This window comes from Oncorhynchus clarkii, chromosome 4 (assembly GCF_045791955.1).
Source record: "Oncorhynchus clarkii lewisi isolate Uvic-CL-2024 chromosome 4, UVic_Ocla_1.0, whole genome shotgun sequence".
Classification (NCBI taxonomy): Eukaryota; Metazoa; Chordata; class Actinopteri; order Salmoniformes; family Salmonidae; genus Oncorhynchus; species Oncorhynchus clarkii.
This window is the reverse complement of record NC_092150.1, coordinates 56,606,380-56,632,408: the sequence shown is the minus strand read 5'-3', so window position 1 is coordinate 56,632,408 and position 26,029 is coordinate 56,606,380. Positions and strand designations below refer to the sequence as shown.

General features: G+C 41.4%; 1 protein-coding gene across 1 annotated transcript in view; it reads right to left on the bottom strand.

The window, feature by feature from the left end:
* Window positions 1–2,253: 2,253 nt before the first annotated feature.
* Window positions 2,254–26,029, bottom strand: part of LOC139407736 (potassium channel subfamily K member 3-like) — a 50,059-nt gene continuing 26,283 nt past the window's right edge. The window contains exon 2 of the mRNA XM_071151591.1: window positions 2,254–3,397. Coding sequence (XP_071007692.1) covers window positions 2,460–3,397 — 938 coding nt within the window. The 3' untranslated portion in view covers window positions 2,254–2,459. The remainder of the gene's footprint in view (window positions 3,398–26,029) is intronic.

Sequence of the window (26,029 nt, the reverse complement as noted above, 5' to 3'; positions counted from 1 at the left end):
CTTGGCTAAACAGGCAAAATAAATGATTAGGTAGAAACACTTGTTCATTGACTTACTGAAATTATTCTCTTGTAATTGTAGGCTATTTGCTGATAGATTATTTTCAATATTATTGCAACAGCAGGCCTACCTACTCAATAACATCGTATGGGGTTACTCACCACAATCCATTGAATAATAAGAAGTGTTCATCATTAGCCGCAGGAAGGGGGGTGTTTTAATTCAATCAAATGATATAATTACTCCTGCCTGTTCAGATATAAAGGAAATCCTTGAAAATACTACACCAGATAACATAATTTAGCCACATGTGCATTGTTTTTCGTCACATCATTAAGCGCATTTTGATTGTATTATTATTTAATTTTATTTTATTTAACTATTTAAAATACATACTGATGCCCCACCAGGCAACAATTACATACTGTAATTCAAAATTCAAAAGGTAATCGCAAATCTGAGCTATCTTTGTTGCAGGTTCATGGAAACAGTTGAATAAGATTGAGAAAAAAGAAGAAACCCACACACTGCTTTTGCCTTGAGGCCGATACGTAGGGCTTGGTGGGGAGCGGTGATATTAGCAAGAGCAGTGTGCGGGTTTCTTATTTTTTCTCAACAATTCACCAAGCTGTTGAAAAATACTGTGATGAACTGAGATTTTAACTTTCACTTTGGTTACCATTATCACCCAATCAGAATATATAAAAATTAAAAAATAAATGTTGGTATTAAATTTCCAACTTCTATACTTTATTAAGAAAATGTGATTAATAACTCCAACTCAAAGAAATGGTAATCTTCAAATCAATCTGAAGTGATTGAATCAAAAAGAGTTTCAATTTAAAATCTGTTAAACATTCATAGTACCATCTCATGATGTTTCAAACAAATCTAATTTCTCTATAACATAAATATTATTCAGTAAATCATTAACTTGTGATCCATATGACCCTCACCAAAGACGCTCTATCTGCTTGAAGATGTGCATTCCCAGTCGACAAAACGTGCCATGTGACATCATAATGATGTAGGTTTCTGGTTATAAATTGGTTTTCTGGTTGAGGAGATGGAAAATAAACAGATTAAAACCAAGTAAAGATATAATTTTTTCATAACGTCAAGACATATTTTTCTGGATGCGAAAAAGGCATTTAAAAATCTATTTCAACCAACTGAACCAAAGACAAAAGACATCCGAACCAAAACCCAGTGTAAGTTCAAATGAAACAGCTGTAGCTTTTTGGATTTGTGCTTCTTCTTGGATGACACACACACGTGGAAAACCGGCATATGGTAAGTTAATTCATACGAAAATACATATACATTTTAATATGAATTTGACGATGCAAATTGGAAGCAAATTCTAAGCCTACAAAACAAGGATCCCAGAAGTAAAAATGTGTGTCACTTTCATAGGGTATTACAAATCTCCCTTAGACAATATTTACGAGCATTACACCTATAAGAATAAATTATTTAGGTACCAAAAAATCAGGTGAGTAAGCATAAATTCCAGTGCCTTAAAGCACACAATAATGTTATAAAGTGCAGCAGTAAATTAGACTGTCTACTACAGTATACACAGTGAGCCCAAATGCTCTCAGTAAAACCCTATCATGAAAACATAAAACAAATGAATAACAAACATACAGTAAATCAATTATATGGATGTAAAAAAAAGCATTAGAAAGAAAATTACAATACTTTTTACAAAGAAAGTATGATAGGTCTTGAGGATTGAGAGAAAGATACAGTAAGTAACTAAAGCAGATCAAAAGTGTTCAGCTTGAAACTGAACTTCAGTTACAGACTCAAGACAGAGTCGACTGAGTTTTTAGAATACTTTAACTGAAAATATACCTTCTTCCCTAGTAACTACGTTGGTTAAAAACTGTATTCATATGAGAAATATATTTACATTTATTTTATTGATGACTACTGGGAGTTTTTATTGATGATTACTGAGAGTAACACTTCTATATATCTCTTGTGATATATTGAAGTGATAATATTATTTGTGAAAAATAATAGTATCACTTCACCAAACATAAAATCAAGTGTGGCTTATGATGCACAGTCTCTTAAAATTAATAATCCTCGCTTTCACATAAAAATATGTCTCTCATAGTGCAATGTCCTCTTATCATTCAAACAATCTCCCAATATTGAAGATCATGAACTTCAACCTTAAATATGGCAAAATGTGAAAGGATGCTGAAAATATAGTAAAGATATAGTTCAAGGGTCAAAACTTCGGCCTATTCTTGTTTTTCGAAAATCAGTGACATTAATCGATCACTTAAGTGCCAGTGCAAAACAAATCACCACAGGACAATGATCCCATGAGGACTGTTAGTTGAGCGCTCTTGGTTTAGTCCATCTAAAATGGTGCCACAGTCCTTCCGTGTGGTAGAGAGGAGGTGGGGCTTGGTTTTATATGCATTGCGTCCTCCAGGCCTCTATATGGAGCTTCGCCGCTTGCTGTGTCCTAGTCTGTATGGGGTGAGACTGTGCAGGCCCGTGGACACAGAGCTGATGGCAGAGTGGGGATGGTGCATGCTGCAGATGCAGCCGTTGGAGTGAAGCGGGTGGAGGGGGTCGGAGGAAAAGGCCTCCCCCTGCTCCATGTATGTGTCCGAGGTGGACAGGTCCCGGGGGATGATCATGGGGATAGAGTACTGCAGCTTCTCCCTACTCTTGTACCACAGGCAGGAGCACATGGACTGGAAGTGGAGCACCTCCGCGTATACGTTTCGCAGCCCCCTCCCTGCTCCCCCCACACCACTGTTCCCTGATCCTCCACCACACCCTGAGGCAGCTGAGGAGGAGGAGGGCAAGTCGGGGGTGCAGCGCATGTGGTTGTGCCCTCCGGCCTGGCCGTTTCGGGAGAGGAGGGCGCGCTGCTCGGCGTCCCGCTTCTCGTCCTCTGCGTTCATGGTCATGAAGCGCAGCACGACAAGGTTGAGGAAGGCTCCGATCACGGTCAGGCCAGTGAGAATGTAGATGAAGCAGAAGGCCACGTACTTGGGGTTGGTCTGTAGAGCGTGATCCTTCTGCAGTGCTACATAATCCCCGAAGCCGATAGTGGTGAGCGTGATGAAGCAGTAGTAGTAGGCGTGGAAGAAGCTCCATCCCTCGAAGTAGGAGAAGGAGAGTGCTCCAATGCACAGCGTGCTCATGCAGGAGATGAAGCCAATGGCCACCATGTTGACCATGGAGACCTCAGTGCGCCGCATGCCAAGGCACTTCTTCAGGCGGTGCAGCAGGTAGCGCACCAGGGTGTTGATGCGCTCCCCCAGGCTCTGGAACATGACCAGGGTGAGAGGGATGCCCAGCAGGGCGTAGAGCATGCAGAACACCTTGCCTCCATCCGTGCTGGGGGCCGCATGGCCGTACCCTAAGACAGAGAGAGACAGCAGTAGAGAGTCAGTGGGGTGGAACAGACAAAATGAAGTCAGTTGAGGTATTCAATTGAGTTTATTGAGTTACTTTGTTTAGTGAGTGAGCGAGTTAGTTGAGTTAGTTAGTCAGTCGCGTTAGTTGAGTTTCTTCTATAGTTGTTAGTCTTTTGAGTTAGTCAGTTAGTTGAGTTACTTAGTCAATTGAATTAGGGATGAAGGTCGAAAGTGCCACAGTTTTGAAATTCAACACAATTTAACATTCCTAATTTTGAGGGGCTCCAGATAGGATTTTGGCAGAATACAAGGTAGTTATGAATGTGCAGCAGTAGTGGTGGTGAGAATGGTTCAGTGTTGATGTTGTGTGGGGGAGAAAGGCCTTCAATTATTCATAACGAGTCAGTCTCTCTGGGGTTTGGCAAGTATAGACCACTAAGGACAGTTGCTTCTAATTAGCCCCTTATATTGTTTTGGGTGAGATGCACTTGCTGTCAATATGAATGCTCTCTCTTATTGAAGGAAGATCAGTTAAGGGTATTATTTTTGAAAATGTTTCTGCTAGGTGTATTGTACAAGGTTTGTATCAATAATTACAGTACACAGATACTGCATAATGGAAACAAAATGTATTCTGTATGCTAGGGTGTTACCTGGCCAACTGAACAGGCTTTGACATGATTGATCAAGGGAAAGAAAGGACAAAGACTGTCTAAAAAATAGAGACACCCAATTTAAGCAGAAAGCCCAACTTCAGAAGGCCAAGCAATAATGAAACATGATTTTACGATTAGCGCAATTCTTTTAAAACTTAATATTTTTTTTAAACGGGTTGATATGAGATGAGAAACAGGTTTTTAGTGATCTTGCACTTACTGATAGAGCCACTAAAAACCACTTGGAATGATAGAATAAAGGGTTTTTCAACACTTCACAGCAGTTCTGAAGAAACGACTCATTCCATGGGTACACCAGGTGAGCTGACCAAGCTGATAAACCCACTGAATGAGTGATCTGCCATGCACCCTGGCACATTTTAGGTGAAAGAAATAACATTCAGGCTGAAAAATCTAGCTTTAACCGATTTATCAAAAGTGCAGCCAACCTCAATCCCACACACACCCCGTCCCACACACGTGTACTTTAACATGGTTGTCAAGGGAAATATATATTTCCACGTGCGGCGGACCAGTTGCATGCAAGATCCTTGCAACCCGGTGTCAGATAACAATGGTGCCAGAAAAGACTGTTCAATTGTTTGCATGTAATTACTTTGCTGTTTGATTTAATTTCAAGGCCTCTGGTTTTATTGTCACACCAACCTATGTGGTTAACTCGTCTGTCTCGCTGAAGGCAAATGAGTTTAAAATCTCACCCGCCGCACTGCCTTGAAAGGGTAAGCTGTCCTGGGCTTGGCTCTTCCTCTCCGAAGTGAGAAGAAATAACATCCTGACGACACTAGTTCTAGTTTAATCTACTGTACGTTAAAGCATTCATCTTCCTATCCTGAGACGTTTCATGTTATTTTCAGATGAGTTTTCCATCTCTATCTTTCTTCACCTTGTCCTATAGGGCAGATTAAGATGCTTTACGGTGTCCTACACTAACATACTTTTAAGACAATTTACAGCATATATCTCTTCATCCACAGTACTTATGAGGACACAAATGTGGCAGGAGATTTACTGCCTCGATTCTTATTTTCAACCTCCTTCAATATTTCTGTCTCTCATATCTCTCTCTCATATATCTCTCATCTCCCCCTCTCTTTCGCTCTCTCTCTCTCTTCCATCTCCACCTCTCTCTTTGTCTCGCTCTCTCTCTCCCCCCCTCTCTCTCTCTCTCAATCTTAAAATTATCAACTTTAGTTTATATACAAGCATCATGAAACACTATCAATTCATTTGGAGAAAACCTGTTTTTTGCACCTAACTTGCTTACTACGTTTTCCATCTTGTTTCTTACTTGACAGACTCCGTGAAATGGTGACCTCTTCCTGAATATATACAAAAAAAATGTGTGTATGGTTTCCTCGAAACAAGGGTGTGTCTCAATTTACCCCTTTGGCTCAAATTATCGCACTCTCCACTACAAATTGTGAAGATTAGCTGATATTGGATAAATACAGACCAAATTGAAGTGTATTGGGTTTCTTTGCGTGTTCTATAGTCTTGTGAAGATAGGGGGGTGACTGGGACAGGTAATGTAATAATCCATAAGTTTTGTAAAAGTTGCACCTTACATCGAATCATCTTGAAACATTCTATTTCAACCTAACTTTCATTAATGTTTTATCTGGTTTTTAATTGGTTTCTCTGTTCATTTTCATTATCCCTTTTCAGCGTTATGATATCCATGACATCCATAATGGTTGTGGATGTGATGGATATTAATGTATCATATCTTAGCTTCAGAAGATTGTGTATCCACCACATTTTGTGTGCTTGTTCTGGTATGTATTCTTTAGACCTCTAGTTCTCAACTGGCTTTGCCTGGGGACCCAAATTTGACAATGACAATTGAGTCGCGACCCAATATTATGGACTGTTGACGATTACATTTTGTAATGTTGTATTGCAGCTGCCTTCATGGGCAGGCTTCACCTGCAAAATAGACTGTCTCATGGGTCTACTATTACGGATTTAAAGAAAGTGATTACACAGCCATATTAACGGAGAAAATATTTATTATAAATTCAAGAGAATAAGCCATTTTAATTAGGAGACGAGTTCAGGAGTGGGGTTTAATACATTATCAGACTCAGAACATGACATCAAAACCAGTCCAATAATGTTAATGAACAGTAACACGTACCAGTCCAATAATGTTAATGAACAGTAACACGTACCAGTCCAATAATGTTAATAAACAGTAACACGTACCAGTCCAATAATGTTAATAAACAGTAACACGTACCAGTCCAATAATGTTAATAAACAGTAACACGTACCAGTCCAATAATGTTAATAAACAGTAACACGTACCAGTCCAATAATGCTAATAAACAGTAACACGTACCAGTCCAATAATGTTAATGAACAGTAACACGTACCAGTCCAATAATGTTAATAAACAGTAACACGTACCAGTCCAATAATGTTAATAAACAGTAACACGTACCAGTCCAATAATGTTAATAAACAGTAACACGTACCAGTCCAATAACGTTAATAAACAGTAACACGTACCAGTCCAATAATGTTAATGAACAGTAACACGTACCAGTCCAATAATGTTAATGAACAGTAACACGTACCAGTCCAATAATGTTAATAAACAGTAACACGTACCAGTCCAATAATGTTAATAAACAGTAACACGTACCAGTCCAATAATGTTAATAAACAGTAACACGTACCAGTCCAATAATGTTAATAAACAGTAACACGTACCAGTCCAATAATGCTAATAAACAGTAACACGTACCAGTCCAATAATGTTAATGAACAGTAACACGTACCAGTCCAATAATGTTAATAAACAGTAACACGTACCAGTCCAATAATGTTAATAAACAGTAACACGTACCAGTCCAATAATGTTAATAAACAGTAACACGTACCAGTCCAATAACGTTAATAAACAGTAACACGTACCAGTCCAATAATGTTAATGAACAGTAACACGTACCAGTCCAATAATGTTAATGAACAGTAACACGTACCAGTCCAATAATGTTAATAAACAGTAACACGTACCAGTCCAATAACGTTAATAAACAGTAACACGTACCAGTCCAATAATGTTAATGAACAGTAACACGTACCAGTCCAATAATGTTAATAAACAGTAACACGTACCAGTCCAATAATGTTAATAAACAGTAACACGTACCAGTCCAATAATGTTAATAAACAGTAACACGTACCAGTCCAATAACGTTAATAAACAGTAACACGTACCAGTCCAATAACGTTAATAAACAGTAACACGTACCAGTCCAATAATGTTAATGAACAGTAACACGTACCAGTCCAATAATGTTAATAAACAGTAACACGTACCAGTCCAATAATGTTAATAAACAGTAACACGTACCAGTCCAATAATGTTAATAAACAGTAACACGTACCAGTTTCTAAAATAGAAAAAACAGCAATCATTAGGAATTCTTAATCATCAATTACCATGTGAAAAGTTTCACAACCATAAAGTTAAAAAAATATTAACTTAGTGAACAATAACTCATAAACATGTTAATTTTATTGTGTTTGTGTGCGCGTGCGCGCGTGTGTGGCCTATCAGTGGGAAAGCTGGGGGTGTTGCTTCAGTTTTATACTTTATGGAAGTCTGGGGTGATGGTTGACAGGACAACTCGGAGGTCATGCTCGCTGTCCAGTTTGTTTCTGCTTTTAGTTTTCAGCACGGCCATTGCAGAGAAGCCACTTTCACACAAATAGGTAGTGCTGAACGGTAGCATGATTCTGATTGCATGACAGGCGAGAGCAGGATACTCTCCCACTAAACTGCACCAGAACTGTGGCAGTGTCGTTCCCGAGTTGCGCATGCTCAGTCCGCGATCAATCGACAGCGCCACCAGCTGATCCTCTTCATTGCTTGGCAGCGTGACGCTTCCCAGCTCCACTCGAAAGGCGTCCCGTGTTCAGTCGTCTTGTCTCCCGTTCTCCTCCTGGAAGTAGTTGCAAAACCTTCCCTGCAGCTTGACATGATGCTGTTTAACGTATTTTTTTGTCACTGTGTCGCCGTGCGCTTTGTAGATCAGATTCTGAATATCGAAATCAGCGTTGGGAAACATGCCAATACTCCAGTTAGAAACACGATTTGCCAAAACGTAAACTTCATCTGGAAGGCATCCACTTTGTCCCTCGGTTCAAATCGATTGTGCCCCTCCCTTGCATTGACACATTGAGCGAATTCAGATGATCAAAAATATCTGCCAGGTAGGAAACCTGTGCGAGCCATTCCTTCCAAGTCCGAACGGAGCTAGCCATTTCAACAGTACTGATGTGCGGGAAAGCGCACCGACGCTTGTGTGTAGCCGTAAGGTTGTGAAAGTCAGCAACAATATGCGCTGAGGCCGTATCCTTTCAAAATAAAAGTGACACTGAGGGGCAGTGTTTTTACAGCTAATGCCGGTCTGCCTGGGCTGATGCCGTGCAGGTGTTTGTACACATGCATATACACACACTCTCATTCAAATACGCACATACACGGACACACGCACATGTAAATAGTGCCAGACATGCACTCAAACATATACAGTTGGCACTGCTGTTATGATTTTAGTTGTCCTTGATGGCCTTTGTTTTTTTTGCATTGTTCTTTTCTGTTTTCCTTTGGGATCTTGGAGGGTTTGGTCCCGGTTTTTGGCATTGAATCATGTATCACATAGAATCATGTAGTAACCAAAAAAGTGTTAAACAAATCCAAATAGATTTTATATGTGCGATTATTCAAAGTAGCCACCCTTTGCCTTCATGACAGCTTTGCACACTCTTGGCATTCTCTCAACCAGCTTCATGAGGTAGTCACCTGGAATGCATTTCAATTAACAGGTGTGCCTTGTCAAAAGTTAAATTGTGTAATTTCTTAATGCATTTGGGCCAATCAGTTGTGTTGTGACAAGGTATGGGTGGTATACAAATGATAGCCCTGTTTGGTAAAAGACCAAATCCCATATTATGGCAAGAACAGCTCAAATAAGCAAAGAGAAACGACAGTCCATCATTACTTTAAGACATGAAGGTCAGTCAATCCGGAAACGTCGCAAAAACCATCCAGCACTATGATAAAACTGGCTCTCATGAGGACCGCCACAGGAAAGGAAGACCCAGAGTTACCTCTGCTGCAGAGGATAAGTTCATTAAAGTTATCAGCCTCAGAAATTGCAGCCCAAATAAATGCTTCACAGAGTTCAAGTAACAGACACCTCAACATCAACTGTTCAGAGGAGACTGAGTGAATTAGGCCTTCGTGGTCAAATTGCTGCGTAGGAACCACTAGTAAAGGACACCAGTAAGAAGAAGAAGAGAATTTGCTTGGCCCAAGAAACATGAGCAACGGACATTAGACCGGTGGAAATAGGTCCTTTGGTCTGATGAGTCCAAATTTGACATTCTTGGTTCCAACCGCTGTGTCTTTGTGAGATGCGGAGTTGGTGAACGGATGATCTCCGCTTGTGTGGTTCCCACCGTGAAGCATGGAGGAGGAGATGTGATGGTGTGGGGGTGCTTTGCTGGTGACACTGTCTGTTATTTATTTCGAATTCAATGCACACTTAACCAGAATGGCTACCGTAGCATTCTGCAGCGATACGCCATACCTTACCATCTGGTTTGCGGTTAGTGGGACTATCATTTCTTTTTCAACAGGACAACAGGACAATGACCCAAAACACACCTCCACTAAGGAGAGTGATGGAGTGCTGCATCAGATGACCTAGCCTCCACAATCAACTGACCTCAACCCAATTGAGATGGTTTGGGATGAGTTGGACTGCAGAGTGAAGGAAAGAAGCCAACAAGTGCTCAGCTTAATTGGGAACTCCTTCAAGACTGTTGAAAGGCAAGTGGTCCTTCACCCTACATATACAGTAAACTGTCAGCTATGGATGACTGTAGAACTGCTCTGTAAATGACTGTGCAGACCTAGGTTTTGTTAGTAAGTACACTCTTTACTGCACACAGCACACAGTCCTTCAGCCTGGGTATATGATGATAGGACACTCTACTACTCTAACTGTACTGTCTACTCCAGGAGCCCCAGAAGTTAGTTTGGAGAGGCCCATGTGACAACACAATACCGCCCTTTACCCCGTGTCCCCTAACCACGACCTGATGACTTTGCCTTCCTGAGTCAGGATGTGTCAGTTTCTCTGGCCGGCACGTAGTTTTTCCTCCAGGGGCCACTCACATTGTTCAAAATTATTAGAATCACTGGGAGAGGAAAAGTGGAGAAGTGTACCATCACCCTCTATGGCAGGTAAAGAGTCCACTCAGGGCCGTGCACAGACCTTTCAGAGGGCAGGTGCTCAAAATGAAAAAAATAATAATAAGACTTTCATAATTAATTAAACACTAACTGCCTCTGAGCATTGATACTTTTTTAACATAGGCCTATTTATTTCTGCAATAACACACTCACTCATCACAAATTATTCGTAATCTTCTAACTCATGATATACACTGTGTCCAAAATATTAAGAACACCTTCCTAATATTGAGTTACACCCCCCCCCCCCCCCCCCCCCCCCTCCTCTTTTTGCCCCCAGAACAACTTCAATGGACTCTACAAGTTGCACAGTGGTCTAAGAATCCGGAGTGGCGCAGTGGTCTAAGGCACTGCATCTCATGGAAGAGGTGTTACTGCAGTCCTTGGTTGGGAGTCCCATAGGGCGGCGCACAATTGGCACAGCGTCGTCTGGGTTTGGCCGTCATTTTAATTAAGAATTTATTATTAATTGACTTGCCTAGTTAAATAAAGGTTAAATAAAAATACAAGGTGTTGAAGGTGTTCCACAGGGATGCTGGCCCATGTTGACTCCAATTCCTCCCACAGTTGTGTCAGGTTGGCTAGATGTCCTTTGGGTGGTGGACCATTCTTGATACACACAGGAAACTGTTGAGTGTGAAAGACCTAGCAGATTGCAATTCTTGACACAAACTGGTGTTCCTGGCACGTACTACCATACCCTGTTCAAAGGCACTAAAATATGTTATTGCCCATTCACCCTCTGAATGGCACACGTACACAATCCATGTCTCAAGGCATAAAAATCCTTCTTTGAACCTCTTAAGGACGCTTTTTTAAAACTTTTTGCCTAGACTAACATACCCAAATCTACCTGCCCATAGCTCAGGACCTGAAGAAAGGATTTGCATATTTTTGATACCATTTGAAAGGAAACTCTTTGAAGTTTGTGAAAATGTGAAATGAATGTAGGATAATATAACACATTAGATCTGGTAAATGATAATATAAACAAAAAAAACATGAATTTTCTACGTTTTTTTCTCCTATCTTTGAAATGCAAGAGAAAGGCCACACATTCAGATAGGAGTTTAGGTGTAATCTAGATTTTGACCACCAGATGGCAGCAGTGTGTGTGCAACGTTTCAGACGGATCCAGTGAAGAATTACATTACTGCACGATATTTTGTATCAAGTTTTGCTGGTGTTTGCCCAAATGTGCCGAATTGGTCAATTGATACATTTTCAAATACATAACTGTAGAGAACATACAAAAATGCTATGGTAATAAAAAATGTAAGTTTACACACTCCCAGGAGTGTCATACATGATGAATCATTAGCTTATACATTAACTTTCACACATCTAGATGGCTGGGCGGGGTGGGTGTGGAGCCAAAGACAGCAGTGGGTTCAAACTGTAGACCCCAGATCCTACATTTTAACATAAAAATAGATTTGATCAAACAAAACGATGCTACATTTTATCTCTGGGACCCTCAGGATGACAAATCCGAGCAAGATTACTGAATGTAAGTACATTATTTATCTTCAGAGGTGAATGTATCAAACCAGTAGCCGTGATAAAAGTGCTTTGCTGTTGTGCACTCTCCTCAAACAATAGCATGATATTTTTTCATTATAATAGCTACTATTAATTGGGTACCACAGTTAGATCAACAATAATTGAAGCTTTCTGCCCATATAAGACCTGTCTATGTCCCAAAAAGTTGGCTTTTGTATACAATAAATAAAGTTGTTCTATTATGATGATTCAGCCTCATAGAAGTTAACAAACTTTACAGTTTAGTGTGTAGGCTAGGTGAAAAATGTTGTGAGGACAACACTATATTTGTCATACATGGGGCAGCAGAGAAAAACTCAAAAAAGTAACCCATCAGATAGGCAAATAATTAAAAAATCAAATCAAATGTATTTGTCACATACACATGGTTAGCAGATGTTAATGCGAGTGTAGCGAAATGCTTGTGCTTCTAGTTCTGACAACGCATTAATAACCAACAAGTAATCTAACCTAACAACTCCAAACCTCTACCTTATACACACAAGTGTAAAGGGATAAAGAATATGTACATAAAGATATTATAAAGCATTTTAACAAGACCCACTAGCAGTATTGTATTGAGTGTTTGATTCAGACAACGGCAGCAATAACAGTTTAAGTCTGCCTGCCATGTTATCCTTAACCCCCCAAGGCCTGAACATAGTCTAGACCATAGAGGGACTTTGGTCGTTGTGCAATCTCTCCCTCAAAAATGTGTTCACAATTTTTAATCCCCCATATTCATTTTATCAGGCCTTTGCTCGGCTTTACGCAGCTTTGAGCCATATTAACCTTTACACAGATTTTCAAAATTAAATTCCTGATATCTTCCAAATGTTTTTCTTACAAAACCTGTAGCAGGGTTTAAACAATATGATCTATGTTCGGTCACCTTCATGGCTGTGGCAGCCGGTTAAGTGGTAAGTGGTTCAGTCTTGTGTACAGATGAGAGTGTATAGACTAGTTTCCCTCGTCGTGACGTGTGCTTTCAGAGGCACCCACCTGATGCAGTTAACCGTCTTGATTATCCTGATTAATTGGGTGGAGACAAAGAGGCTTTGAAAACACATCAAGGATGGCATAATGTGCCTGTTAGGGCCCCCTGTCTCTGTCATTATTACATTTCCATTGATTACAGAGCACATTTTGTTCTCACCAAAGAGAAGAGGAACACCACCCATTTATCAACCTGCAGAGCACGTACAGTACATCACCTCGCAAATGGGCCAGGATTCACAAAGGGGGTGAATCTATCAAAGAAGGAATTTGTGGAAAGGCTGAGGTGCTGTATAGACAGACCCATGTCTGGCAAAGAGCTGGAAATCAAAGAACCTTGGTCATGAGTTCAAGACAACATGAAATTGCAAGCATTAGGCAATGTCTAACAGGCCTTTCATATGAGGTATTTTCACATGACAATGTAAACAACTGGGACTTGAAAAGGACTAACGGTATAAAGATTACGTAACAAGACATGATACCCACATCAGGGTTGGCGTTAATTCCAATTTAATTTGAAATTTTACTGAAATTCCTGAATTAACTCATGAAGTAGAGCATGTATGTTGAATTCAATTTGTATGGAATTTAAGTTAAGGTAAAATAATTAATCTTAAGAAATTAATTGCAATTCAGTATTTTCAAAGTTAATGGAATTAATGTACATAATTTCACACATTACGACAAGAGAGACGACACAACCCTACATAAAGAGAGACCTAAGACGACAACATAGCATAGGCAGCAACACATGAAAACACAATTGACTACAGGATTAGTTTTAAAACATTTCAAGTTGTATTGAAATTGTAGCAGCTTTGTGGAATTGTTGGGGATTATAATTCATTGGGATATGAATAATTGGAATTGACCTAACATTGGAATTGAGAGGAATTTTATTATATCTGAAGACAAGCTACAAGAGTAGGGGGACCATGACAGCAGAAGTGCCCTAGGTGGGGTCATGGACTCTGGGCTTCATCCCTTACTAGATGTCCTCTGACATCTGGAGCTCCCTGGAGCCATGTGCAAGGCTGGATGCTGAATGTTAAACTGCCACAGCAGGAAGCAAGAAATAATCTGGGTGGTGGGTTCAACTCTAGACATCAGATAGACTGTAAAACATGGGACACCTGTTGGTTCAATAAGCAAAGAACATCTGCATCAATGACAATGGAGTTTGTTAGGAGGTCCCATAGCTTTGCGATGCTGCCAAACCATATTTGGCTAGCATAGTTTTCCAGCACTGATGGCCACATTAAACTAGTCTTGTCATATTCCAAGCAAACTGTGAAAATTCCCAGAACTTTATCTAAGATTCCACTTATTTTTTTACTTATTTTGTACATAATGTTGCCGCTACCGTCTCTTATGACCGAAAATAACTTCTGGACATCAGAACAGCGAATACTCACCAAGAACTAGAATAAACTTTTTCCTTTAATGAGTCTGACAAGAAGGATATACTGCTTTCCCGGGAACCGGCCCAAATCCCCATAATTTGCGTGAAGAAAAGACGGAGGAAAAGGAGCAGGACTCTAACCCGGAAGCTTAGAAGAAATCCCGCTATCCCTCCGACGAACCGTCAATACAGGACTAAGATCGAATCGTACTACTCCGGCTCTGACGCTCGTCGGATGTGGAAGGGCTTGCAAACTATTACAGACTACAAAGGGAAGCACAGCCGAGAGCTGCCCATTGACACGAACCTACCAGATGAGCTAAATAACTTCTATGCAAGTAACACTGAAACATGCATGAGAGCATCAGCTGTTCTGTGTTCTGGACGACTGTGTGATCACGCTCTCCGCAGCCGATGTGAGTAAGACCTTCAAACAGGTCAAAATTCACAAGGACGCAGGATCAGATGGATTACCAGGACAAGTACTCAGAGCATGCGCTGACCAACTGATCTCCCTGTCTGACTCTGTAATATCCACATGTTTCAAGCAGACCACCATAGTCCCTGTGCCCAAGAACACTAAGGTAACCTGCCTAAATGACTACCGACCGGTAGCACTCACGTCTGTAGCCTTGAAATGCTTTGAAAGGCTGGTCATGGCTCACTGAGCTATAGTCAATGAGCAGCCTTCTCACATAGGTGTTCCTTTTGTCCAGATGTGAAAGGGCAGTGTGGAGTGCAATAGAGATTGTATCATATGTGGATCTGTTGGTGTGGTATGCAAATTGGAGTGGGTCTAGGGTTTCTGGGATAATGGTGTTGATGTGTTCATCACCATAATGCCCTCAAAGCTCATCACTTAGCTAAGGACCCTGGGACTAAACACCTCCCTCTGCAACTGGATCCTGGACTTCCTTACAGCCGCCCCCAGGTGAAGGGTAGATAACACATCCGCCACGCTGATCCTCAACACAGGGAACCCTCAAGGGTGCGTGCTCTACCCCCTCCTGTACTCCCTTTTCACTCATGACTGCAAGGCCAGTCACGAATCCAACACCATCATTACGTTTGCTGATGACACAACAGTGGTAGGCCTGATCACCGACAAAGATGAGACAGCCCATAGGGAGGTCAGAGACCTGACCTTGTGGTGCCAGGACAACATCCTCTTCTTCAAAGAAACTGATCGTGGACTACAGGAAAAGGCGGGCCGAACAGGCCCCCATTAACATCGGGGCTGTAGTGGAGAGGGTTGAGAGTTTCAAGTTCCTTGGTGTCCACGTCACCAACAAACTATCATGTGCAAACACACCAATACAGTCGTGAAGAGGGCACTACAAAACCTTTTCCCCCTCAAGAGACTGAAAAGATTTGGCATGGGTCCCCAGAACCTCAAAAAGTTCTACAGCTGCACCATTGAAGCATCCTGACCGGTTGCATCACTGCCTGGTATGGCAACTGCTCGTAAGGCGCTTTAACAGCTTCCACCCCCAAGCCATAAGACTGCTGAACAATTAATCAAATGGCCACCGGACTATTTACATTGACCCCACCCCCGATTGTTTTGTACACTGCTGCTATCTCAACTAATCTGTACCCCCGCACACTGACTCGGTATCCCCTGTATATAGACTCGTTGTTGTGTTATTGAGTTACTTTTTATAATTTTTTGCTTTAGTTTATTTGGTAAATATTTTCCTAACTCTTCTTGAACTTCTCTGTTGGTTAAGGACTTGTAAGTAAGCATTTCACGATAAGGTCTACACTTGTATTCTGCGCACGTGACAAATAAAGTTAATTTGATTTGATTAAGTTCTAGTTAGCGTTGTATGTAACATTAGGATGATAACCAAAAACATTAAAATAATGTAGAGAAATAGGAATGGTTGTAAGAAAATATTACGGGAACATTCTGCTAATGTTGATGGAGATGTTATTTGAAACACCCATAAAAACAAGCAGGGAATATTCCCACAATGCTTGCATAAAGTGTGATGTTATGACATGAGTATTCCAAAAACGATCCATAAACATTCTTCAGCAATCATGTCTGGATTCAATTAAACTGGTTTGGAGAAAACGTTACTGGAACATTCTGCTAATATTAAAGCTAGAATCCTTAATTGAAACCATAACAAAGCGGTTGCCCTACCACAGTTTTGGTGAAAATCTGGAGAAATCTCAATCAAATTCATAGACAGAGCTATGGATGGAAGGATATCAAAATCATAGTTTTAACCATGTTTTAATTTAAAGCTACAGAGTTTGTTTACATTTACATTGTTTACAAACATTGGAGTAAAACAAGCTTGCATTTTGGGTTCTGATGGGAAACAACCATTGAACGAAGCACATTGTAACGATGGGTGAGGAGTCAAACGCAGAGAGCAAAGTAAACGGGAAAAAAACCGCTTTAATGTCCTTAACAAAGTAACAGGTCCAAACATGGGTGAATGCCCTAAAACACAGGTGCAAAACAAACCCGAAAACCTAGTTACACAAACCCGGACAGCGAAAACCCAAAACCGACGATACACCACAAACGTAACAAACACAACAATAACGTGACTTTACAAAAACCGAACCAGTACCATGTGGCCCAAACACTCTCACGGAAACAAACACCCACAAACCAAAAGTGAAACCTAGGCTACCTAAGTATGATTCTCAATCAGAGACAACTAACGACACCTGCCGCTGATTGAGAACCATACTAGGCTGAACACAAAAACTAACATAGAAAAACAAACATAGACTGCCCACCCCAACTCACGCCCTGAATAAAATAACAGAACTATGGTCAGAACGTGACACCCATTAGGCATTTATAAGTTATATCCTTTAATAATCAGTGGGTATGCAGTATATCATTAATTTAAAAGTCCAAAGATGTATGTAGCAACTAAGGATTTTAGCTTTAATGGAGATGTCATCCGAGACACCTATAACAAGAAGCAGGGAACATTCCCTTAATACTCTTATTAAGTTAAAGTGTGATGTTATGAAACTATTGTTCCAATAAAGTTCCCTAAACATTACTCAGCAATCGTGTCTGGAGTCAATTAAATTGGTTTTGAGAAAACATTACTGGAATGTTACGCTAAACTTAATGGAGATGACATTTGAGACACAAACCCAGGTATCTTAATTTTCTCACAGCAGGAAAATAGTCCTGCAGCAATTGGAAATGTGAATTACTACAGTATGTGAATTATAATTAATGGACATTTTTGGATGGGTTGATAAGGGCAAATCAAGTCTGACATTTTTAAGTGGAAATCACAAACAATTTTAAACCTCGGATACACTAAAAGTTTTAATTTCCTGTGGCGCAATAACATTTCTCCTGCAACAGGGTGGTCAAATTAAGATCCTGTAAAGTCCTAACAACCAATTTTTTCTTTTTTTACCTTTACTTAACTAGGCAAGTCAGTTAAGAACAAATTCTTATTTACAATGATGGCTTAAGAACAGTGCCGGAACAACAGATTGTTACCTTGTCAGCTTGGGGATTTGATCTAGCGACCTTTCGGTTACTGGCCCAATGCTCTAACCATTAGGCTAACTGCCTCCCCAACGATGTGTATTGATAACAACAAACAGCCCAGAAAACCAGGATCATTCCCCGAACATTAGCTAACATACCCATTAAGTTCTAGTTAGGTTTTGAGCTAACATTAGGATGATAATGTCCACCAATTATTTTTTAGCACCAAATGTTTGAAATTAAATATCCATGGAATGGTCTCCTAATGTTCACTAAAATGTTCACAATTGCCTTTGTTTAACTTGGGTTAAACGTTTCTGGTAGCCTTCCACAAGCTTCCCACAATAAGTTGGGTGAATTTCGGCCCATTCCTCCTGACAGAGCTAGTGTAACTGAGTCAGGATTGTAGGCCTCCTTGCTCGCACACACTTTTTCAGTTCTGCCCACAAATTTTCTATAGGACTTTGTGATGGCCACTCCAATACCTTGACTTTGTTGTCCTTAAGCCATTTTGCCACAACTTTGGTAATATGCTTGGAGTCATTGTCCGTTTGGAAGACCAAGCTTTAACTTTCTGACTGATGTCTTGAGATGTTGCTTTAATATATTCACACACTTTTCAATCCTCATGATGCCATCTATTTTGTGAAGTACACCAGCCCCTCATGCAGCAAAGGACCCCCACAACATGATGCTGCCACCCCCGTGCTTCACGGTTGGGATGGAGTTCTTCGGCTTACAAACCTCCCCCTTTTTCCTCCAAACATAACGATGGTCATTATGGTCAAACAGTTCTATTTATGTTACCAGAGGACATTTCTCCAAAAAGTACGATCTTTGTTCCCATGTACAGTTGCAAACCATAGTTTGACTTTTCTATGGAGGTTTTGGAGCAGTGGCGTCTTCCTTGCTGATCGGCCTTCAGATTATGTTGATATAAGACTCGTCTCACTGTGGATATAGATACTTTTGCTGTTGTTCTGGGATTGATTTGCACTTTTCGCACCAAATTACCTTCATCTCAAGGAGACAGAACTTGTCTCCTTCCTGAGCGGTATGACAGCTGCGTGGTCCCATGGTGTTTATACTTGCGTACTATTGTTTGTACAGATTAACCTGGTACCTTCAGGCGTTTGCATCCTAGGATGAACCAGATTTGTGGAGGTCTACAATTTTTTTTCTGAGGTCTTGGCTGATTTCTTTAGATTTTTTCCCATGATGTCAAGCGAAGAGTCACTAAATTTGAAGGTAGGCCTTGAAATATATCCACAGGTACACCTCCAATCGACTCAATTGTTGTCAATTAGCCTGTCAGAAGCTTCTAAAGCCATGACATAATGACATTCTGGAATTTTCCAAGTTGTTGAACGGCACAGTCAGCTCAGTGTATATACATTTCTGACCCACTGGAATTGTGATACAGTGAATTATAATTGAAATAATCTGTCTGTAAACAAATGTTGGAAAAATGACTTGTGTCATGCACAAGGTAGATGTCCTAACCGACTTGCCAAAACTATAGTTTGTTAACAAGAAGTTTGTGGAGTGGTTGAAAAACGAGATTTAACTTCCGAAATTCCGATTTAACTTCCGAATTCAACTGTACATGATCAGGTGCATCCTCTTTCCAGTGCTGCTGAAATGTTTTGGTACAATTCCCCAAATCTGTGCCTCGATACAATCCTGTCTCGGAGCTCTAAGGACAATTCTTTCGATCTCATAGCTTGGTGTTTGCTCTGACATGCACTGTCAACTGTGGTACCGTATATATACTGGTGTGTGCCTTTCCAAATCATTTTTTAATCAATTGAATTTACTGGTGGATGATGAATGGAAATAGGATGCACCTGATCTCAATTTCGATTCTCATAGCAAAATATGTGAAGACTTATGTAAATAAGGTATTTCTGTATTTCTTTATTTTTATAAATTAGCAAAAATTGCTTTGTCATTATGGGTTATTGCATCTAGATTGATGAGAAAAAACACTAATTTAATCCATTTTAGAATAATGCTGTAACGTGTCAAAATGTGGAAAAACTCAAAGGGTCTGAGTACTTTCTGAATTCACTGTATATAGTTTTTTTGTGGTGTGGGTTTTATATAAGCCTTTGGGCTTCCAAACACACCTGCACACCGTTTACATTTTATTTGTTTTTATCTGTATTATTGTCTATCACTTTTTTTCTTTGGTGCAAATAAATGCTACATTTTTAACGAGTATAAATCATGTGTTCTGGGACCTTTCTTGCAACATCAGGTGAGTGTTTTTTGCACCCTAAAAGAAATTTGTAAATATCCACGAAACTGGACAGTTTTTGTGTTTAGGAAACGTATTGTTTGTGAAGTTCACACCAGACTGTTTCCACAACCAAATAAAACATTCTGGATACATTAAAGAACAGACAAACCCAAATCGGTTTGCTAGGTTGTCACTGTGACCTGCTTCCACATGACCTACTGTGTCTAGAAAACGTAATGTAATCTAGAATCTTTTAACAGCACAGCCATATAACAAACGTTCTCAACCCAGTCTTCAAACATCAACCATCCCTAAACTCTTATAATGTATCATTTAGACCGTTGTGTTTTAGCCGGGAGCTACAGTCCGTTTGTGCTCTAGCCAACTCATTTATTTGTGCTAATTTATTGTGCCATGCTAAACATGTACAGCATGGTATGACAACGATATAATATCTACAACATATACCGTATGGGACCCAGGCTAGTTGCGCCTGCCTAGGAACTGTATTGCTCTATGGTAGGTGCTCTATGGTGGTTTCTCTGCCCTGCCCCCAAGCCTATTTAAAGCTAAGTGTAGCATTCCCAGGGGTAATGCCAGTCTCCCTGTCACTACTTTAAACCACATACAGCTCAAACTGTCACACCCTGATCGGTTTCACCTGTCTTGTGCTTGTCTCCACCCCCCACCAGGTGTCTCCCATTGCCCCCATTATCCCCTGTGTATTTATACCTGCATTTTCTGTTTGTCTGTTTGTCTTGTCCCGTCAAGTCCTACCAGCGTATTGCTGTGTTTCATGTGCTCTAGTTTTTCTTAGTCTTCCCAGTTCTGACCTTTCTGCCTGGCCTGACCCTGATCCTGCTGTCCTGTACCTGTCTGACTCTGATTTGCCTGCCCCTTGTACTATAATAAACTCTGAGACTTGTACTATCCGCCTCCTGTATCTGCATATGGGTCATATCCTGACTTCTGATAGTATGAACGGGCCATGACTGACCCAACAGACTCGGACCAGTTCCGCAACACTTGTCTCCATCCAAGGAGTCGCCATTGGTAGACACGAGGTAGTACTTCAAGACCTTATGGAAAGACCCCAGACCTTGGTGGAATGCCATGACCACGCTTCCACTGCATTGCTGGACTAATTCCGCTGGTTATCTACTAAGCAGCACGCAACAACAGTAACCCCCCAGACTGTCAGTTACCCCGCTACCAGCGGCGCTTCTCCCCAATCTACCACGGCTTCCCAAGTTACCCTGAGCCAAGGAGACAGCCCAGCACATGGTGCAGCATGTCTTCCAGATCCATGGACTTCTGGGGGACATGGTCTACGAACGTGGTCCTCAGTTCTCGTCCCGGTTCTGGAAGGCATTCTGCACCCTCATTAGGGTGTTGGCCAGGGTGTCTTCCGGTTTTCACCCCCAGTCTAACGGCCAGTCGGCGTGAGCCAATAAGGACCTGGCGACTGTTCTTCATTGCCTCATCTCCGCCAACCCCACCATCTGGAACCAGCAACTCGTGTGAGTGGAATACACCCACAACACCATTCCCTGCTCGGCTACTGGTCTCTCGCCTTTCGAGTGTTCCATGGGATATCAGCCCCCACACTCTTCACTGAGGAAGAGGAAGAGGTCAGCATACCCTCGGCCCAGATGTTTGTCAGTCGTTGTCGCTGTACCTGGAAGAGAGCCCGGTCCACTCTTCTCAAGACCACCTCCAGGTATCGCCGACAGGCGGACCGCCACCGGATCACTGCTCCCCTCTATAGTCTCGGGCAAAGGGTATGGCCGTCCACTTGAGATCTGCCCCTCTGGGTAGAGTGTCCTGTAAACTTTCCCCCATTTTATCGGCTCTTTTCCCATCTCTAAGATTCTTAAGCCCCTCTGCTGTTCCTCTTCTGTTGCCCGAACCCTCTGTATACATCCCACCTTTCATGTGTCTAGGATTAAACCTCTGTCTCACAGCCCTTTGTATCCTGTTTCCAGGCCCACCCCTCTCCTGTCTCATCGACAGCCATCCGGCGTACGCGGTGAGGCGCCTCCTGAGTGTTCAACCTCTGGGCAGGGGATTCCAGTACCTGGTTGACTGGGTTATGGACAAGAGGAGAGGTGCTGGGCCCTGCTAGGAATATCCTGGACCCAGCCCTCATCGCTGAGTTCTGCCGCCGGCACCCTGTTCAACCAGGTAAGTGCCCTGGGCGCCAGGTGGCTCCGCTAGAGGGGGAGGGGTGGTACTGTCACACCCTGATCTGTTTCACCTGTCTCGTGCTTGTCTCCTCCCCCCAGCAGGTGTCTCCCATTTTATACCTTCGTTTTCTGTTTTTCTGTTGCCGGTTCGTCTTGTCCGTGAAGTCCTAACAGCGTGTTTCTTTGTTTCCTGTGCTCTAGTTTTTGTTTTACTTAGTCTTCCCAGTTCTGAGCTTTTTGCCTGTCCTGACCGTCATCATGCCTGCCGTCCTGTATCTGCCTGACTCTGATTTGGATTATGACTCTTTGCCTGCCTTGACTTACCTTTTGCCTGCCCCTTGTACTATAGTAAACTCTGAGACTCGTACTATCCGCCTCCTGTGTCTGCATCTAGGTCATATCCTGAGTTCTGACACTAACACCAAACGACTCCCTGATTGTTTATTCATGCACTCCAACACGGCGCTGGCCCATCATTCCCGCCATCTCTCTTCCCCCTCCCCTTCTCTCCATTAGCCCAGCGAGCTTTTGACCTATAAGAGACCCCTGCAACACAGCTGCTCTCACAGGGTTCTTCAGTGGTGTCCACATCTGCACTGTGAGACCAAGAATGCTGGGAATGACATTACATTTGACAATGAAAGAGTTTAATAATGTATCCTGAGTGAAAAAATGTTTTACTAACTTTTACTGGCTTCATTAATGTTCAATCAGCTAAAAGAGGAAAAAAAACTTTTGGTGAGGGAAAAAAAAGCATTTTTGAAGAAGTATAAGAAGAAGAAGAAGTATTTAGTATCTAAAACATTTATTATGTGATATAATTTTAATCTAGAGCACTTCAACAGTGGGCCCACAATGATCAGGACTAAACTTTGACATTAATATTTATTTCATTCATTCAGTTGATTTTTTTATTAACTGAAATTGCAAGATATCATTGGCCTTCATATTGATATCGGTTGATCATATTGATATCGGTTGATCATATTGATATCGGTTGATAATGGCGTAACGACCCTAGCCTGTTATGAAAGCATCCTGGGTTCCATCCTTGTTTAGGACAATACTCACCCTCTGTTCGCTACAATGACAAAAAAATATGATAGTGTATTCAATTGCCAACATTCTGCCACTCATGCATGTGAAAATGTGTGGCTCATGACATGGACCACGACAATATTTTGATCAAAGTTATATATGAAATTCCATGCCATGTCAGTTTTGGGATCAGACATAACGGCTAACTGGCCAGCTACACCGGACACCTACCTTTTGCTGAGTGTGAGGCACCCATATTAATTTATATGAAAGCTGGGCGTAGGCACTTTGGCTACATGAAAATCTTGCGCAGCGCATCAAAAAAATCATATTTTTGTTTCTATTTTCAAGATTTCAACATGCAACTCATGACCAAGAACATTAGGACAAAGTAGCTTGCTCTCTGCCCATGCCAGTAAAAAGTTACTCTTCCGGTGTAGCAAATAGAAAGCCTGTACTGTTTTCTCGATGTCCTTATGTAAGAAAATAGTGGTTATCAGAACACCCAGAATTTCCATATCGGCACATCTCTAAACAAAATAATTAAGCCATCAATTGTGGATCCCACTGAGTTGTTTCGTCATCAACTCCCTGGTTCAGCTCATTCAACCTCAAACAACCAGACAGGACAAACATCAGCCCAGGGGGAAAAACTGGTAGAAAAGACCAGAAACTGTTGCAACCAGTTTTGTACACTTGGTCCTTCAAAATGACAAAACAAACCTCTTGCATGTATCGGTTGACGCTAGAAGCTAGTGCTTCGAAGCCCCATAATTTTCCACGGGTACAAACTGAAGTGACCTTAGCTGATGGAAGTCAAGGGCCTGGGGCCAGGGTCCGAATGGCTCTCATGTTTATGCCAGCCAGTGATCTGTGGCCACAGGGGCCCATGCAGGTCCACCAGCTCTCACAGTCTTGCACAAAGACCAGGCCATTTATTATTTGTAAACTGATGTGACGGCAGAGGAGAGACAGCACATTGGCAGCGGCGCTGTTTGGGTTAGGTTTAACTCAGTTACCCCTCCTGCGGGCTCTGGTCTCCTATGCTGGGCCCTTCAGCATCTATGTTGCTCTCATCCACCCCACAGCTGAGTAATGTCATCATGTTCATCACAGCCCCAAAGAGACAGGAAGGAGAGGGGTGGCTAGATCAGATAGTCGTTATTTGGTTGGCGCATCCCCGTCCACACCCGCCTCTACCACCCCCCCCCCACACATCTGTGCAAACATCAACACACACACACACACAAACAGCTCAAAAATAAATTCAACCCATGCATGTACAGGCTGTGTCAGTTGGTCCTCTAGTAGTCTAGACCAATAGAGTAATCAGGCCAATTATTTCCTGCAGTCACTTTGGAAAAAAATAATAATGACAGGCGGCTATTTCCATACACTGTTTCCCAAGGATCCTTTTTAGGGGATATGAGAAGAAACCTTGGCAGCAAGCGAGGCATTCCAAACCGAGTGTGAGATCCCAGGAAGATTAATCAGTCACATGGTTTGTAGACCTGATACACAGTCAACAAGGACACATTGTCAGCATAGGGTTCAGCTGACATTTAACGGGCTTAGGTACATAGACAAGTTGAGTAAAGACAGTAGAAAGAAGGGTAAGAGAGGGGGAGGTAAGAGGAGGTGATAGGGGTTTCTATACAGGCTTTTAGAGGGGTAACTAGAATGACGGCCACTTCCGTATCAAGTGTCCCATCTGAGCAATCCTCGTGTGTGTGTGTGTGTGTGTGTGTGTGTGTGTGTGTGTGTGTGTGTGTGTGTGTGTGTGTGTGTGTGTGTGTGTGTGTGTGTGTGTGTGTGTGTGTGTGTGTGTGTGTATGGGCGCGTGTGTGTGGGAGCGTGCGCGGGAGAGCAAGAGAGCGAGAGATGCAACCTGCTCTGTTTAGGTTGAGAGACTGACACTGACACAATGACAGTGTGTGCTACTGGGTATGTACTTGAAAGCACATGTACACGCTTGACATTAAAGGACATTTAATGGATACGGTCAAATTAAACTGTCATATAAAAGATTTGCAGAATAACATTTCAGTATGAAGTCCCTTTATATTGCTTGGGGTTTAAAATCCATCCCTTGTGGTAAAGAGCTGGCAAAGCCCCAGGTCTTCTGGCCATTGTAAACCCTGTGGCACACTACTAGCATTGCCAATATTGGACAGAACATTCCAAAACAAGTCAGCTGACATAAAGTACATATCTAAGTCATGGGGTCTGACCAGGAAAAACACTTGGTAACACTTTAATTAACGTTGACAGGTATAATATATTATCACTTGTTATAAGCATTTCTAAGCCCTTATATTGTCTTATTATAAGGCTTGTAACATGTTATGCAATTCCTCAATGATTTAAATATAGCTGTTATTTAGTCAGGATCACTATGAGACGAAAGTAAGACATGGTAACACATTTGTTAAAGCTGAAATTTAAAATGCTTGATTACTATTTATAAGCATGTACAGTTGAAGTCGGAAGTTTACATACACCTTAGCCAAATACAGTTAAACTCAGTTTTTCACAATTCCTGACATTTAATCCGAAAATAAATCAATGTCTTTGGTCAGTTAGGATCACCACTTCATTGTAAGAATGTTAAATGTCAGAATAATAGTAGAGAGAATGATTTATTTCAGCTTTTATTTCTTTCATCACATTCCCAGTTGGTCAGAAGTTTACATACACTCAATTAGTATTTGGTAGCATTGCCTTTAAATAATTTAACTTGGGTCAAACGTTTCGGGTAGCCTTCCACAAGCTTCCCACAATAAGTTG